General features: G+C 42.9%; 1 protein-coding gene and 1 non-coding gene across 2 annotated transcripts; one reads left to right on the top strand and one right to left on the bottom strand.

Moving 5' to 3' along the window:
• Window positions 1-4,890: 4,890 nt before the first annotated feature.
• LOC123063784 (U2 spliceosomal RNA) lies at window positions 4,891-5,086 on the bottom strand. The gene has a single exon (XR_006430556.1). It is a non-coding gene; the product is annotated as a U2 spliceosomal RNA (small nuclear RNA).
• A 299-nt stretch (window positions 5,087-5,385) lies between these two features.
• LOC123062821 (probable thimet oligopeptidase) lies at window positions 5,386-12,867 on the top strand. The gene is made up of 20 exons (XM_044486493.1): window positions 5,386-5,626; window positions 5,887-6,008; window positions 6,351-6,514; window positions 7,172-7,262; window positions 7,709-7,888; window positions 8,119-8,196; window positions 8,380-8,460; window positions 8,857-8,949; window positions 9,155-9,235; window positions 9,336-9,498; window positions 9,578-9,698; window positions 10,279-10,351; window positions 10,613-10,720; window positions 10,919-11,016; window positions 11,114-11,159; window positions 11,529-11,625; window positions 12,012-12,085; window positions 12,158-12,262; window positions 12,350-12,430; window positions 12,515-12,867. The coding sequence occupies exons 1-20, from the start codon at window positions 5,506-5,508 to the stop codon at window positions 12,623-12,625; spliced, it is 2,088 nt and encodes a 695-aa protein (XP_044342428.1). The 5' UTR covers window positions 5,386-5,505; the 3' UTR covers window positions 12,626-12,867.
• Window positions 12,868-18,527: the final 5,660 nt, after the last annotated feature.

Raw genomic sequence — 18,527 nt, 5'->3', positions numbered from 1 at the left:
ATGTCGGCGAAATCTCGTGGGCCTTTAGCTGGGCCGGCCCATTATGATCCGCAAGAATCTTGTGGGCCTTTACCTGGGCCGGCCCATTATGGCACACAAAAATCTTGTGGGCCTTTACCTGGGCCGGCCCATTATGGCCCGCAAAATCTTGTGGGCCTTTAGCTGGGCCAGCCCATTATGGTCCGCAAAATCTCGTGGGCCTTTAGCTGGGCCGGCCCATTATGGTCCGCAAAATCTTGTGGGCCTTCAGTTGGGCCGGCCCATTTAAACTTGATGGGCCGGTCCACGTGTCAACATATCATAGGCGCGTCTCGCCCATTGGATGAGTGACACATGTGCCAACGCGGACCTGACACGTGTCTCCTCCAGCCAATGATGATTTTACACGTGGAAAATCCCCATTGGTCGGGGCTGTTAACGGGTTATCAGATCCAAAACCCGACCCGATAGCTTAACGGCGTTCCGTTACGGTGGATGCCACGTGTCGGTCACCCTTGATGGAAGTACTTCTGTGAGGCACGATTTATCGTCATGGAAGTGGACACTTCCATGATGATAATTTTGGTAATGTCATGAAACACTTCTATGACAGCATAGGTATAACTATCTTGATTCTGTCATAAAATCGTCATGGATGTACATGCATGACAGAAAACGCGACCTACTGTGACAAACACGTATCATCACGGAAGTGTATTTTTTTGTAGTGATATGACCGTAGAAGACGAGCGCTCGAAACGTCTGTACGATCAAGAATTTCAGTTTCAAGGTGAGAATGTTGTGCCTGAGCATGGAGGAGCGACAACGTTTGAACATTTCACCCAATTTCATCATGACATGCGTGATTGGGAAACTCACGTGCAACTACAAAATGATTTGGTTGAGCATATGTGGGCTCATGTTGGCAACCAATATATTCTTTTATTTGTTTGCAAAACTATGTGAGACATTTTTATTTTTATCCGGCTTGTAAAACTATGCTATTTTATTCGGTTCAAACTATGTTATTTGACTATATGTATGCAAATTCATCAATGCAAAATAGGGCGTCCAGCCGGTCACGCCGACATATATGGGTCAGCGCGTTGGGCGCGCTGCCGACCCATATCTAAAATAGGGCGGACGCCAGGCGGGCGGCCTACCCAAACGGTCAAAAAGCGGACGAAATCGCTGTCCGTTTGAGTCGCCCCATTGAAGTTGCTCTAAGTGCCTGTTTGGAATCTCTCCAGTCTCGAAACTCCACCCCGCGCAAGGAGCTCGGTTTGAGCCACTCTCTGCAATTGTACTGCCGCTCCCTCCGCTTCGGGAGCTGCAGTTGTGGAGCGGAGAGGATCAAAACATGGCCTAAAACTGATGAGATTCTTGCAACATTATTCAACAAGCATTGATGTGCTTCTACTCATACATTTGCCTGATATAGTATTCGTGAACAAATTTCAATAAGGTGTGAAACCGTAATTGAACCGGTGTATGAAGCAAATATTCAGTGAACAGCATGGAACACATGTGTGAAGCCTAACAGGTCTTTCTGCCGTACTAACCTAGCTCATGGAGCTGACCTGACTGGCCACAGCTGTGTTAGCTCGGGACAGACTGGGAGCTTGGAGCTGGTACATGTTATGGGAAAAAGGAATACAAAGATTTTTTTTGCAAAATATCACAAAGCAATTTGGCGGGCCGAACATGATTGATCTGGACCATACATTTTGGATCGGACGCCAGTTTCAAGGTTTCAATTTGAGACTGAGTTTTTAGCTGCTCTAGGGGTGGGTGGGTATACCCACGAACCCACTGTGACAATTGGGCGGGCGATCGATTGGCCACCCTCACGACACGTCCTGATTGTAACCGACAACAATCGCAATGCAGAATTGTCATATTTTTACATTATACCTTTTTCTTTCAGTCCGAGTTAAAAGATTTGCCTCATCTATTAATTATAAGAAGAGAATAGAGTTTAGTTGTCTGTGTTACCACACACCCTTGGTTATAAAAAAAATGTTACTCTCGCTGCATAATTGTACCCAAATGTTTGGCGCCCACGGTAACCCAAAGCACCACCTCCTTGGAACAACAAACATATTCAACGGCTCTTTTTTCATATACTAGACAAACAACAATAGGTTAAACTACAAGTCCAATCTTGTTTTTTGTTTCTTTGACATCTTTAATAGTGTATCGGCTAATGGGAGATCGATTGAGTTGCCTTGTCTTTTTGGACCAATGCTCTGACGATATCGATGTCAATGTACACGGGCACTAAATTTGACCGTGGCATGCAGAGGGCCACGTCTGCGTCCCTTGGCGACTTTTTGGTTAAACGCCTACATGTGCACCGAGGAGAGCGTCTCTAGCATCCTGGTACCCAGTCTGTGTCCTTCGATTTACGGGTCACTCTTGATGAATTTGGCAACCCAGCCTCCGTGTGTCATGGATGCAATAAGAACGAGATCCAAGAGTCTACTACCTCGTTGTCATCAACATCGATCTAGTTGTTGCCTTTGTTAGCCTCGCGCTTTTATCCGCGGCATGCGAGCCATTTTGTTGTTGGTAGTTGTGTAATGTGGTATTGTCGGGAACCTTGAATTGTTAGATACTTTGGTTGTATGGCTTGCTTTGCCATGTTTGACTTCATTTATAAAGGCGGGTTGTCGCTTTTTTTTTAAAGAAAGTGTTTATCTGTGGCATCCAAGCAACAATGCTCAGCCGTCAAGGCTATGGCGCTCAAGGCCGCCACCAATAAGAAAGAATGAGGTGAAATTATGAGGTCATGGCCACCATAGCTATGAGCTCTAACCGCATTGTCACGGCAAGTCCCACACGTTGTCGTCCACCGCGGCTTGATAATGGTCGGCGAGGAGTGGTTGGGGGAGGGGAGCTAGTCTACGGCCGGCAGGGAATGGTCGGGGGAGGGGTGATGGGTGGTGGCCAATGGGGAGCAGGGGCGGAGCCAGAAATTTTGGCCATTGGGTTCACTCCATAACTACATTCCGCATAGCTTTATTTTAGTTTACCAAAGTATGTACCAACTCTTAAAAAAATTCCTTATTTTTTGACTCTTCTGAGGCGTCATCGCCTCAGAAATTTAAGCCTTAATGCAACAAGTATCTTACGGAATCAATGAAAGCATTAAGCCGGATTCGATTTTGCTCTTTGTAAGATCAGTTTGTTTATCAAGACAACCTGAATTGACTGAATTTGATTCATCAAAGCATCACATCTGTTTTTTACTATTGCATTATAAAAGCTAATAACATTAGCCTTACCATTATGAGTATATAGTCGGCTTTTCCTGTTCCAACCGTTCTAGTCGTTCATTGCAAATGTGCTAGTCCAGCTTGTCCCTTATTGTAATATTTGAAAATGTAGCAGCATAAACACAATGCCTTATGCACTTTATCACTATACTCAAGCCAAGGACCATATTCATCAACAATCCGGATTAAATCTCTGTTGAGTATCTCCAATTTTCCTCTGTGGGTAATTAAAATCAGATGGTTGCCTATAAGGTCCTTCGTTAAATATTTGCGTCTAATCTCATCTTGCTTCTGTGGATTTCTTGTGTATTCTAAAATTTTCTTCCGATCGTCCGGATCATAAGGCAACTAATCTAATTTAATTTTTCATGAATAGTAAGCTTTGGGAGACTAGCTGCAGTGACATCTAATGCACTTTGCCTACGTCTAATCTAGTGACCGAGTTCCCTTCGAAAAATACGGCTCCTTAGACTATATCAATCAAAGTTCATGGAGTATTTTTCTAAAAAAAGACGAGGGCAAAACAATAGCTATTGTATTGGGCTATTAGTCTAGATAGAACATATACACGAGAGAGAAGATGAGGCAATTTAATCTAATTACCTCAAGTTTTGGGATTCAATCGTTGCAGAGTCGATCTGCATCCGCCTGCTTGCCACGGGCGTGTGGCGGCGGCCAAAGTGTCCGTGCAACACGCACATGCCAGATGGGAATTGGAGAAACGAACACAGAAACGATGAAAAAGAAGCACATGATAGATTTTTTTGGGGGGTGAGCAGACGATAGATGAGGCGTGCCCCATGCGGCTGCATGCTTGCGTGACTCGCGGACTCACGGTTTAGGCATGTGAATGATTTGTGGGCTCTTTTTTTTTGGGCCTTTGTTTCATGTGAGGTGTATTTTATTTGTTGGGGTCAGCCAAGATATTTTATTGGGTCCACATCAAATAAATATGTACATATACACATGTACTAGGCAAAAATTCATTGGGTTCATTTGAACCCAATAGCTCTACGCTGGCTCCGCCGCTGATGGGGAGTGGTCTGTGGAGGGGGCTGCTTGTTTGCTGTTGCCGACCGATGAGAGTAGAGAGTTTTTTTGGAGTGGGTCCCATTTGTAATTAGGGGTCAGCTGCTAACGTGGTGGTGTTGAGTCACCAGTCAATGCGGTCAAAAAAACCAGGGGAATGCGAGCAGGGGGTTGAATCTTGGACGGGTTGCAAAGTCTAGGGTGCAAGATAACTTATTTTGAAGTTGATGGTTGATTCTTAAACCGAGTGGCAAGTTTAAAGTTGTAAATGGACTTTTCTCTTTTCTTAGAGTAAGCCATTGTATGAAACCAGAAGCAGTGCATGGGAGTTATATGTCAAGTTTGGGTTCACATGTTACCACTCTTAAAAAAAAAAACGTTGTAGAGTAACCAATCTACCGACAAAGGGATCAACCCAGCTTCATGCTTGCTTGCTCTCCACACTGTCAAAAGCAGAAACATCAATCGGCGTTGCATTTCACGGAACCAAACAATCTGATACGCAAGCTCACCCCAGCCGGGTTAACAGGACACACAAACCACGTAGAACGACGGTCGACCGCTTTACCGAAGCTGACTGGCTAGAAACATTGAATTAGCTTTGTTGGGGTGCGCCAGCCCGTGCTATAGTGCAAGACACGGCTGACAGCTGAGGGACCCAGTGGCAAGCCACTGTGGTGAACCCTTTCACATAAAAATAAATTTAATATCATTGTGCGGGTGTACCCCACATATCAGATATTAAACTGATAATAACAGATACTATACTTGATCTTAGCCAAAAGGCCCGAGAAAGGCATGAGCTGGAAGCGCTGTCCTGACCCTTCTATTTGTATCCTCAGCGCCCTCCCGTCCCTGGTCGCTCGGCGAGGTGGTACTAAACGAAACGAGCTGCTTGCTTGCTTGCCTCCCGCGCACGCGGAGCGCCTGCCTCTTGCGTGGGCCTCAACGATTTGGTTTCCACGACCGGGCCTGGCCTTTTAGCCGAGGCCTGCCTCGGTTCAGTCCACGCCGCCCAAAAGAAAAACGTTTAGTGAATCCAGCCGTCGACGCGGGATCCAACGGCCGCCTCGGTTGCCCTCGTGACCTCCGCTCGCTCGCGTCGGGGCCTCGCCCATTCCGCCACCGAAACGTCTCCCTCGCTCTCATCTCTTCCCTCGCTCAGCTGCTTCGCCCCCCTTCCTTCCCCAGAACCTTCTAGAAGCGGAGGCCCCGCCGGATGTCTCCCCGGAGGAAGGAGAGGCGCGTGGTGGCCGTGGCCGGCGCCGCGGCGCTCGTCGCCGTCGGCCTCAACCTCGCCTTCTCCGCCGTCGCCGCCCACCGCCGGAGGAAGCAGCAGGGTGAGCACCGCGAAAACCCTTGGGGATTTTGAATACGAGCTCGTGTGGTTGCTCTGGTGTTGCTCGAGCCGCGCAGAACTACGGCGGTTCTGTTCGATTGCACAGCAATGCAGCATATGTCTGTGTTTATTTCGCCATTTTGCTGTGCGAAATTGACGCCCGAGACTCGGGAAATTCTGCTTTGGGGAATTTGGCTCTTATAGTGACATGGACATTTACTGATGTGGTTTCTGAGTAGTTAATGTATTGGTTTTTTGCAGAGCTTCCAGGGTTTAATGCGCAGGTCAACCTCTCAGCAGCGGAGATCAAGAGATTGGCTGACCGGATTATTGCTAAGTCGAAGGAAACATATGATGCCGTGGCCGCAGTTCCCCTAGATAAGGTATGTATGCAATGCAACAATGTGATGCTACTGCATTTTTATCAGCAGGCTATTTTATGGCTAGGCGTTCATTTTTATCAGCAGCCTGCTTTATGGAATGCCACTTTAATGTCAAAGGCTTGGCATGGTTTTTTGTTTCCATTCCGTGCACAGAACCTGATCGTCGTACATGAGTAGGCATCATGTCGTTGTTGCGCCATGTCTCGTAGATACATAGGTGCCTATGCAGATAAAATAAAATAATAACCTAAATCTTGCTGGATGCAAGCTTGATATTCATACACTATCTACTCAAAAAACATCACCCTGTTATTGCTGGCTACATGATGTGTTTCATTGCAGGTCAACTTCGCTAATGCAATTGCACCGTTGGCAGAATTGGATGCTCAGCAGTTTCCTCTGGTTCAAGCTTGTGTGCTCCCAAGGATGGTGTCACCATCCGAAGATATATGCAGGGCCAGTGCTGACGCAGAGAAGCGATTGGATTCCCACTTTCTGCTGTGCAGGTGCATTGTTACTTAGTTTTATTATATCACTTGTTGGACATAATAACTCTGGTTCATTATACGTTTCCCAAACAGGCATTTATTTACTATTGAAAACAGCGGGAAATTATGCAGCTGATAGAATTAGGTGGCCGTCATCTCCCCCCTGATGGGCTTAGACTCTAGATTTTGTGCCCCTGAAAGGTTTCTTTCTAGCTGTGCTGGCCTTCTGGGGTTCTTTTGATCTTGCATGATCAGTAGCAATGGTGGCTGGTTGGGGCTGTCGTGCCTCCCGGTCTGTAATGGTCGTGACTTTTATTTCGTGTTTGTAGTAGTGTCTTAAGACATATGGTTTTCTATAATGAAAATCGTAGAGGGTAGCCTCTTTTTTGCTCAAAAAAAACCTAGGAAATTATGCATGCTGGTTCTCAACCTGATGTCTATGAAGCGATGATACTCAAACTGTTTGCCCAGTTCAGTGAGCATCTCTAATATATAAATATCGTCCCAGTAGTCTAGTCCAGCCTTTTCGTCGTTGTATAAGTCATATGGTGATATATGAATAGAAATGAACATCCTTAAAAGAAACTGAATTCCCTGTTATTCACCTTTTTAATCCAACATATTACTGTTGAACCCCTAGTGTAAGAATCCTGTTATTTCCTGCAAGGTGACCAGGCAGCGTGAGGATGTGTACCGTGTTGTAAAGGCTTTCATGGAGAGAGGTGAAAGAATAGGTCCGGAAGCAACAAGATTTGTCCAGTGTCTGGTACAATATTTGTGACACTACATTTGAAACTAGCCTCATACATAATCTTGTGTTCTGAGTGGCATCTGCATATTTATATTTGTGGGGTCATCTCCAAGACTCTGAATGATGTCTATCTTCTTGTTAGGATCAATTTGTCCATACTTTTCTGAGTATTGTTGATGGGCAGCTTATAATTTGAGTATTTTTGTTAGAGACTCATTGCATCTATTCATCTTATGTGCTGTTGCATCTACTCGATTTAATCTCTGCAATTATTGTTGGCACACAGGACTAATCTCAGTTCTTTGTTGATGTTAGATCAAAGCTGAAGTTAAATTATAGAACTGGCTAATTATGATTCCTTTTAAGGATAGAGACTATATAGTGCCTGCATACAGGCAGTGTGGCTAACTGCTTGACCCAGTTAGTATGCGATTGCTGACTTCCTCTCATTATGGTTACAGGTAAGAGAGTTTGAACGCAACGGAGCAAAACTAACTCAAGCCAAGAAGGAAGAAATGGAGAAGTTGAAATCTCTAATCGATGACTTAAATTTGAAGTATATTCAAAACATGAGTGATTTCACCAAATTTCTTCTATTAAGCGAGGAAGAGTTGGCTGGAATGCCTCCTGAGTTCTTAAAGGTGAGCTAGGGAAGTGAAAACTTTTCAGAGGGTTCAACATCATGCTTCATGCTTCCAACATTGTGCTTATACGAGTGCACCTTTTCGAAGTATGACATGCAGACTTTGGGATGTTGAAATGATATGTTACCATTTTCTGTCTTCATGGTTGGACAGAAGTGTGAAGTGAAGACAAAGAACAGTCATGGTATTTCTCCCTGATTATGTTTAACTATTACTGTTTAACTCAGGATCTGGAAGAAACAGACGGAAAGCGCAAGGTTCTGTTGACAGGTTACTATGTCACTCCAATTCTTGAGCATTGCAAGGTCAGTTCCACATTTCTGCTTATCATGCACCTGTACATTTGGTTGGTGTCACTGTGACCAGTTACTTAGCGGCTTGTTGCTATATTCTGTGGCCTACTTATGTAGGGTTCTTTTGCACTAGAGCCATGTTTGTTCTATGCACTAGCTGCTAATTTTTTTCTTTCTTTCTGTACTGTTTCCAAGGTTGGCTCTACCAGGAAGCAGATCGCTGTTGCTTATGGCCAGAAAGGTGGAAAACAGAACGTAGCCATCCTAGAAAAATTGGTATCCCCATGTGTCCAACTGCATCTTTAACTTCATAAACTGGTAGTATCTTTTGATTACCAATTTCACTTCATCTCATAGGTCACAGCATCATTCAGTTCTACATGGCATTTCTTTATTGTCTTGGGTTGCATCGTTCTAGCTCCTTGAAATAGGAATTTCCTTATTTTCCTTTCGACATGTGGTAATTGCACTAGTTATGCTTGATTAGTTGATAGTGAGCTTCTTAGGCTATCCATGTGGGGAATGTGAAGGGGGGTGCTGATATCTAGACTTACTAAAAGTGCTTGAAATAACCATCGAATGATTGAAAATGGGTATAAATTCATCTATTGCACATAATTTCATTGTAGACTGGAGCCATGGAACTGACAACTTACAGTTTTTTATATTCAGGTTCAGATAAGACACAGGCTTGCGAGATTGCTTGGGTACTCCAACTATTCTGATTTTGCTATTGAACCAAGAATGCCAATGACATCGAGGAAGGTTTGTGCTTTCTTGTTGTTAAATCTGCTTGAAAGTGTCCAGTTTTAGCTAACTGTGCCTAGTGAATGCATTCTTCCATGCCAAGTCTGAGCTACTACCGAGCTTGCCAACAAGATGGTGTTTTAGGCATTCCTTCTTATGTTCACTTGCATCTGTGTATGCCACCAAGTTAACCCCACATGTTCTAAAGGGTTTTCCGCTACAGGTGTTAGAATTTTTGGAGGAAATGTCAGAACAGTTAAGTGATCTAGCTAATAGAGAACTGACCGTACTCAAAGAACTTAAGGTTTGTACAAAGCTCTCTTTTTGGGTCTATTCTATTTTTGTCACTGATCATGCTCTTTTAATTAATCAGTTGAATCCTTTTCTCGGTCTTCTAATTTCAGATGAAGGAGGAAGGAAATGCTCAATTTGGCATGGAAGATTTATTATACTACATGAAAAGAGGCGAACAGCACAAGCTTGATCTTGACATTGGTGAAATTAAACGATATTTCCCTGTTAAGCTGGTCATATCAGGAATGCTGAAGATGTTCCAGGATCTATTTGGTAGGATTTTACCCATTAAACACTACAACACAACTATCCATTAAATATATGAGCACATTTCCCATGTTTTCTCTGGCAGCGCTACGATTTGAAGAAATTAAGGATGTGGAGGTTTGGCATGATACAGTTCGTCTCTTCTCTGTTTGGGATGCAAGTTCAAGTGATCTTTTGGGTTACTTTTTCCTTGATATGTTTTCCAGGTTTGTTTTCTATGCTTAGTGGTGGAGTCGTCAGTTGCGGAGTCACATTTAGAGGAATGTGCGTCAGTGATGAAGATTAGTGTTATCTTGGTTAATCAAAGACTAATATGTGCTAAATGCTTTCATTAAGCTTGCAGCTACACATTCTCACTGTGAGAGCCAAAATTAGTGGGTGTACATCTGTACACCCATATCTTGGTGTGGCTCCGCCCATGGGAGTCGTAATAAATTTAGTGGCCTCAGGATGCTATTTTATGAAGTTTAATTGAATACAAACACTGAAAGTTGGCCGGCAATTTCTCATTTTAGAAATATAGGGAAAGCTGGTTCCTATCTTATATATCTATTGCACGGTTTATCATAGATGTGCAACCAAGGGAGACCAATTGTCCTAGGTTTCAAACATACATTTTCAAGAGAAAAATTATCTCAACAAATGTAGATTGAAAGCCCATGAAAGAAATAATGAACTGATAACGCAGCATAAGACACACAAGTCAAAAGCACATGCACTTCCACATGAACTTGTCCAGCAAACAAGGTAATTTAATCACTAACTTGCCTTTTTTCCCCTTTACAGGGAAGGAAAATATGACCACACCTGTGTTGTGGCACTTCAGAATGGATACATGTGTTCTAATGGTTCACGTAAGGTAACTCAGAAAATCTGTATATTTGCTATTGTAATTTCAATGTGATTTTCTTGTTTGCTCACTTGTTTGAAAGGATTGTGAGTCAACCTTATAATGTTATTTTCTTACTGTGGCATAGTTAATTAAACACTTTGGGTAGTTGAAGTGTTACAGGCTGGTTGTCTAATGATGCCTGAAATACCTATAATCAACGGAAAGTACACCTGGAGTCTATTCAAGGACGAATTATTTCATTATGTTAATTCAGAATTTTTGTGACAGGTTCCGGTTGCAGTCTTATTATCTCAATGCCCGAAAGAGTTTGATGGGAATTCAGCATTGCTACGGTTCCCTGAAGTTGTGAGGATATTTCATGAATTCAGTCACGTGGTAGACTAACCTCAAACTTTTCCTTGCATGTTTTTCCAGTCAAATTCTTAAACCAGAAATATTCAAATTGTCACAGTGACGTGTAATTTTCCCTTGAGAGTAGAAAGATGGCTCTGATCAATACCAGATTGACAATTTATCTACTCATATGTTCAATATTAAATAAAAGTCACTACTAATTGTTTCAATATCCTGCAGGTTCATCATATATCGAACAGGGCCACCTTTTCTAGATTTTCAAGTCTCCGTCTGGAGGGGGACTTTGCTGAAATTCCAAGCCTGTTACTCGAGAACTGGTTGGCATATTTCTTTTTCGTCAGTAACATGCCCACACTTCTGTATAATTTTGGAAGATGCCATTTCTTGCATGTAAACATAACATTGTGATCACAGGTGTTACGAGAGCATTTCCCTGAAAATGATGTCCGGCTTCTATCAGGTGATGAAGAACAGAAATGATGTTTTTGTACTGAAACTATCTTCAAACTCTATGTATTGCCAGGAACAAGAATGAAAATATAAAAGAACTGCTTCTAGTGTGTAACCTGTATGAAATATTAAGGAATCGAGTTATTCTAGGCAATGGAACTACAGCTACCGAATTCATAGATAAGAAACAATGTTTGCTTCTTTGCATGACTCAAGAATCCTAATGTTAAAAAATAGCATATGAGCTGGTTGCTATGACTCTTTTTTTAAAAGGGGAATTTGATGACGAACCAAAAAAAAAATACTTTAACAAGTTCTTGTTAATCTGTTGAAGCTTGTGCCAACTAGTACTTGAAGCCTTTTGTTCTCATCATTGTAGGACATCACAAAGTCTGTCACTACTGAAGCTTGCCAGTCACTGAAAAGAAGGCGTGACATGTTTGCTGGCCTGAAATTGAAGCAAGAGATCCTTTTGTGTGAGTCACTTTTTCATTCTATAAGCATGGGGAATGAGAATAATCGTCCTGAAAATACTTGTCTAGCTCAGATACTCCTACAAAATAGTGAGATGCCGATATATTTTGTTAATATCACGAGGACTTCTCTGACATTTCATTGTCCCTGTTACCTATCCTTCTTGAGTCGAGTAACAATATGTTCTAATTTTGCACCCATTAGGAATTCTGCTATTTGAACATCATAAATCCAGTCCAGTTTCCTTTTTTTCCCACCTATTCTCCGAAAAGTCAATATTTTCCCACCTAGTAGCCTTCTTGTTATTTTATTCATTACGACAAATATTATATACTGTAGGGTAGCCTTCTTGTTCACTAGTTTTGATCTGCACCTTTGGTTTTACCAGGCCTTGTTGATCAGATAATACATACAAGCGAGAATGTGGACATCGATGACTTGGTCAAAGATCTTCATCCCAAGGTACATTCTAAACGATTTCCATTCACTTTTATGTCACTTATGACCATGAGGGTGAAATGCTCCTTTTTAAAGGTAATGCTGGGGATACCTTTGTTGGAAGGGACCAGCCCAGCTTCATGCTTTCCGCGTATTGCTGTTGGCTATGACGCTGTGTGCTATAGTTACATATGGAGCGAGGTCTGAGCAAACACTACTCTAGAGGCCTGTTACTTCTCCATCATATGTTCTGGAATGATAGAGAGTGATATAAATTTGTGCATGCAGGTATTTGCTGCTGATCTATTCACAACGAAATTTAAAGATGACTTGCTAAATCAGCATGCAGGGTTGAGGTTTAGAAATAAGGTAGTAAATGAAATGATGCTCTTCTAGGCGTGTTATTTGATCATATATTCATGTTGCTCATAAACGCTTTTGCATTCACTTCAGGTATTGGCTCCAGGAGGCTCGAAAGATCCTCTTGAGATCATAACTGACTACTTAGGAAGAGAACCGTCGCTGCAGCCTTTCATTCAGAGCAGAACAAGGAACGCTTTGTGAAAGATCGTGTAGCACTAGCCCATGAAGTTTGATTACCGTTGAGTTACTTTTTTTTTTCCGGGATGAATGATTACCGTTGGTTTCAGAGTGACAGTTTGTTACTTGATTGCAGATCTGGTTAATGGTCAATGTAAATTTGTGCCAAGCTCTCTTGGAATAGTTATTTCCTGGCACTGACCTACTCAGGATTTCAACTTTGTGGCGTATAATACTTTTTAGTGTCTATCACTAGTTTTTTTCCCTTTGTTTTTTGCGGAGCTATCACTAGTTTCTTTATGTAGCAAGGGAGCGTGAACGATGAGCCTGGATTATGTTGGTGCATGAAGCATGTCTTAGCAGCTTTCACTTTAAAGCCTTGCAGCATCAAGGTGGATAGTTTGAAGGAAATGTGTAGCATGCACACAAGATAACTCTCATTTAAACAGACATGATTATAGGTTTTATCTTGTAATTTCAAATAAATTTATTGATATTTAAAGGCAAACCAGGTAGGAAGGAAATAGAGCAACATGGTTGTCAATGTTGGACGACATACATTATTCACGTGCTATGGCATGTCAACAGCTTTAGGCCATGTTCGGTTAATCCTCTTGCCACAGGGATTGAAGGGGGTTGAGGAGGTTTGAGAAGGATTTTGACTTGCAAAGGATTTAATCCCCTTCAATCCCTTTCAAACCCTGCCAAACTGAACAAGGCCTTAGGGTGATAATTCCTTTCAAGCATACCAAAAGGTCCTTTGTTAGTAGGGAATCAAATGCTGGAGAATTTATTTCTAATATATACTCAATTTCGGATCAACCTTGGCTAAGTCAATTTTCAGATAAATTTGTTATACTAATAGGCAGCAGATTCCGGATAAATTTGTTATACTGGTTGGCAATAGCAGATTATATGCTACTCCCTCCCTAGTGTCAAAAAATGTCTTACATTATGGGACAAAGGGAGTATATTGATTGTATGCCACAAAGGATGGCAAACAGGGAAGAAGGAAAAAAGATGATGATTTCTTTTCTGCTAGTCAGAAAAATAACATTTTTTGCATCCTTGTCAGTTGCGTTTTGCCAAATTATCCTTCGTAGAATTAAGAACCCCCCCCCCCCCCATTTGGGAACCACATGGAAACAACATATGTGATTCTGAGGAAAGATAATATCCGCATGCATGGATTTGACTGAGAAGATATCCGAAGAGATAAACATCATGTTACTGTGTTAAGTCGATTGACATCAACCTATTTACTAAGTGAAGCTGCATAATCCACTAATCCTTGTCAATGCCCTACGAAACTGAATGTTTAACGGGCCCGCCACAAGAACAGAAATGGTTGAAGCCCCTTTCCGTGGCACAATATGATAAAGGCTCGGGTGAAAAATTTAAAAATAAAACAAAGACTCGGGTATTGAAGCACTATAGGAGTATATTCAAGCCAGGTGTCTCCTAAAAACTTGTAGTTCGATCATCGTCGACCGAGAAAAATCCTCTATTAAAGAACGTGCACTTGACCTTCATCAAGCCTTTTCAAAATAGGTGTTTTGCCAACACTTGAGACAACATCTTGGAATGAAGATGTTTGTTTCAGAGTAACTCCTGCCAAACACCTTCCTCTGTTAGCAACTTGTACAACCATTTACTGAGTAATCACTTGTTCTTAATTTTGAGGGTCTCAATCCCCAAACCCCTTAATCATTTGGCCTACACAAAATGTCACACTTGGCTATCTGTTACTTCCCTTTATGCTCGTCACATTGCCAAAAGAATATGGACATGTAGTAATCCAACCTTTTGAAACACCCTTTTTGGTATTTTGAAGGATGATACCATAAGTATAGATACACTTGTGAGAAGTGCATTGATAAGGACCGAACTTCCACCATGGGACATTAGCATGCCCTCTAACTGATAGGTTTTTTTGGCTGCCTTTGATGATCTTACACTCTTTATTGGTAAGTTCACGACGATGAATGGCATCCCAAGATAACTAGATGAAAGTGGGTCCAACTCACAACTAAATAGTTGCTTATATCAACTCTCTACTTCTTTGGCGCGTACAAAGCAAAAGATATCTTAAAAATGGCGATGTCATTTGCGTATTAAAGAATTAACACACCACCATCCGCAAAATGTAGAATTAGGCCATCAGTCTGTCCATCCTCCTTAACCCTTACAACGAGGTCTGTGAGCATATCTGAATGACGTTGAAGAGAATTAGCGACATACGACCCCCCTGTTGCAACCCCTTTCTAGTTTAAAATAATGACCGATGTCACTATTAAGTGTGACCCCAACACTGCCACCTTAGGCAAACCTCTCCACCGGCTGATGCGAACATAGCCAATCCCTTCACGTTAGGAGCTTGCTGCAAGAAAGGTCATTTCACACTATCACAAGCTTTATCAAAGTCCACTTTGTTGATAACTCCGTCAAGTTTCTTAGAGTGAAGCTCACGAATAGTTTTATGTACTACCTCCGTCCTGGCTTATTGGTCCTCTTTGTATTTATTGTTAAATTTTTACCATGGATTTAACTAACAAAATATCAATGCATGTCACAAAAAATTATACCATCATAACTATGTTTGCATTAACATTTATTACCATCATAAACTATGTTCAAATATAAATCAAACAATATAATTTTTGGTGACATGCATTAATATTTTATTAGTTAAATTTATGGTCAAAATTTGACACAAAATACGAAGGGGACCAATAAATCAGGACGGAGGTAGTAAGAGCACCACTTCCCCTGGAACGTGTCGTCTTGGCATGAAAGCCGTTCGTGTCTAAATTACAATTCTGGTATAGGTGCTAACTACCAGTGTTGTAATTTGTTGTGCTACATTGGCAGAGGAGTTCTAGCAAGCTCTCCACCCCCGCCCCGCGCCGTGATGTCTCCTACACAACCTTCTTCTTGTAGACGTTGTTGGTGTTGGAAATATGCCCTAGAGGCAATAATAAAATGGTTATTATTATATTTCCTTGTTCATGATAATTGTCTATTGTTCATGCTATAATTGTGTTATCCAGAAATCGTAATACATGTGTGAATATATAGACCACAACATGTCCCTAGTGAGCCTCTAGTTAACTAGCTCGTTGATCAACAGATAGTCATGGTTTCCTGACTATGGACATTAGATGTCATTGATAACGGGATCACATCATTAGAAGAATGATGTGATGGACAAGACCCAATCTTAAGCATAGCACAAGATCGTGTAGTTCGTCTGCTAGAGCTTTTCTAATGTCAAGTATCTTTTCCTTAGACCATGAGATTGTGCAACTCCCGGATACTATAGGAATACTTTGGGTGTGCCAAACGTCACAACGTAACTGGGTGACTATAAAGATGCACTACGGGTATCTCCGAAAGTGTCTGTTGGGTTGGCACGAATCGAGACTGGGATTTGTCACTCCGCATGACGGAGAGGTATCTCTGGGCCCACTTGGTAAAACATCATCGTAATGAGCTCAATGTGACTAAGGGTTGGTCATGGGATGATGTGTTACGGAACGAGTAAAGTGACTTGCCGGTAACGAGATTGAACGAGGTATTGGAATACCGACGATCGAATCTCGGGCAAGTAACGTACCTATTGACAAAGGGAATTGAATACATGATTGATTGAATCCTCGACATCGTGGTTCATCCGATGAGATCATCGTGGAATATGTGGGAGCCAACATGGGTATCCAGATCCCATTGTTGGCTATTGGCTGGAGAGTCGTCTCGGTCATGTCTGCATGGTTCCCGAACCCGTAGGGTCTACACACTTAATGTTCGGTGACGCTAGGGTTGTAGAGATATTAGTATGCAGTAACCCGAAAGTTGTTCGGAGTCCCGGATGAGATCTTGGATGTCACGAGGAGTTCCGGAATGGTCTGGAGGTAAAGATTTGTATATAGGAAGTCCAGTTTCGGCCACCGGGAAGGTTTCGGGGGTCACCGGTATTGTACCGGGACCACCAGAAGGGCCCCAGGGGTCCACCGGGTGGGGCCACCTATCCCGGAGGGCCCCATGGGCTGAAGTGGGAAGGGAACCAGCCTCTGGTGGGCTGGTGCGCCCCCCATGGGCCTCCTCCTGCGCCTAGGGTTAGAAACCCTAGGGGTGGGGGGCGCCTCCACCTGGCTAGGGGGCCAAGCCACCCCCTTGGCCGCCGCCCCCCCATCTAGATGGGATCTAGAGGGGTCGACGCCCCCTGGCCCCTATATATAGTGGAGGGGAGGGAGGGCAGCCGCACCCAAGTCCCTGGCGCCTCCCTCTTCCCCCCGTGACACCTCTCCCTCTCGTTGGTGCTTGGCGAAGCCTTGCCGAGATCCCGCTACTTCCACCACCACGCCATCGTGCTGCTGGATCTCCATCAACCTCTCCTCTCCCCTCACTGGATCAAGAAGGAGGAGACGTCTGTCCCAACCGTACGTGTGTTCAACGTGGAGGTGCTGTCCGTTCGGCGCTCGGTCATCAGTGATTTGGATCACGACGAGTACGACTCCATCAACCTTGTTCTCTTGAACGCTTCCGCTCGCGATCTACAAGGGTATGTAGATGCACTCCCCTCTCCCTCGTTGCTAGATGACTCCATAGATTGATCTTGGTGATGCGTAGAAAATTTTAAAGTTCTGCTACGTTCCCCAACAGTGGCATCATGAGCTAGGTCTATGAGTAGTTTCTATGCACGAGTAGAACACAAGTTGTTGTGGGCGTTGATTTTGTCAATTTACTTGCCGTTACTAGTCTTATCTTGATTCGGCGGCATCGTGGGATGAAGCGGCCCGGACCTATCTTACACGTACGCTTACGTGAGACTGGTTCCACCGACTGACATGCACTAGTTGCATAAGGTGGCTAGCGGGTGTCTGTCTCTCCCACTTTAGTCGGATCGGATTCGATGAAAAGGGTCCTTATGAAGGGTAATAGAAATTGACATATCACATTGTGGTTTTGGCATAGGTAAGAAACGTTCTTGCTAGAAACCTATAGCAGCCACGTAAAACTTGCAACAACAATTAGAGGACGTCTAACTTGTTTTTGCAGCATATGCCGTGTGATGTGATATGGCCAAAAGGATGTGATGAATGATATATGTGATGTATGAGATTGATCATGTTCTTGTAATAGGAATCACGACTTGGATGTCGATGAGTATGACAACCGACAGGAGCCATAGGAGTTGTCTTAATTTATTTATGACATGCGTGTCAACATAAACGTCATGTAATTACTTTACTTTATCGCTAACCGTTAGCCATAGTAGTAGAAGTAATAGTTGACGAGACAACTTCATGAAGACACGATGATGGAGATCATGATGATGGAGATCATGGTGTCATGCCGGTGACGACGATGATCATGGCGCCCCGAAGATGGAGATCAAAAGGAGCAAAATGATATTGGTCATATCATGTCACTATTTGACTTCATGTGATGTTTATCATGTTTTACATCTTATTTGCTTAGAACGATGGTAGCACAAATAAGATGATCCCTCACAATAATTTCAAGAAAGTGTTCCCCCTAACTGTGCACCGTTACTAAGGTCCGTTGTTCCGAAGCACCACGTGATGATCGGGTGTGATAGGTTCTAACGTTCACATACAACGGGTGTAAGCCAGATTTACACACGCAATACACTTAGGTTGACTTGACGAGCCTAGCATGTACATACATGGACTCGAAACACGGAAGACCGAAAGGTCGAACATGAGTCGTATAGAAGATTCGATCAACATGAAAATGTTCACCGATGATGACTGGTCCGTCTCACGTGATGATCGGACACGGCCTAGTTGACTCGGATCATGTATCACTTAGATGACTAGAGGGATGTCTATCTGAGTGGGAGTTCATTAATAATTTGATTAGATGAACTTAATTATCATGAACATAGTCTAAAATATTTGCA

This window comes from Triticum aestivum, chromosome 3A (genome assembly GCF_018294505.1).
Source record: "Triticum aestivum cultivar Chinese Spring chromosome 3A, IWGSC CS RefSeq v2.1, whole genome shotgun sequence".
Lineage (NCBI taxonomy): Eukaryota > Viridiplantae > Streptophyta > Magnoliopsida > Poales > Poaceae > Triticum > Triticum aestivum.
The sequence above is the reverse complement of the archived record's forward strand: the minus strand, read 5'-3'. Positions and strand labels throughout refer to the sequence as shown.

Bases quoted from the DNA above. Each gene is read 5' to 3' on its own strand.
- LOC123062821 (XM_044486493.1), top strand. From the start codon at position 5,506: ATGTCTCCCCGGAGGAAGGAGAGGCGCGTGGTGGCCGTGGCCGGCGCC. The intron at 9,699-10,278 runs GTTTGTTTTCTA...TCCCCTTTACAG, and splicing joins TTCCTTGATATGTTTTCCAG to GGAAGGAAAATATGACCACA. The intron at 11,626-12,011 runs GTGAGTCACTTT...TGGTTTTACCAG, and splicing joins GAAGCAAGAGATCCTTTTGT to GCCTTGTTGATCAGATAATA.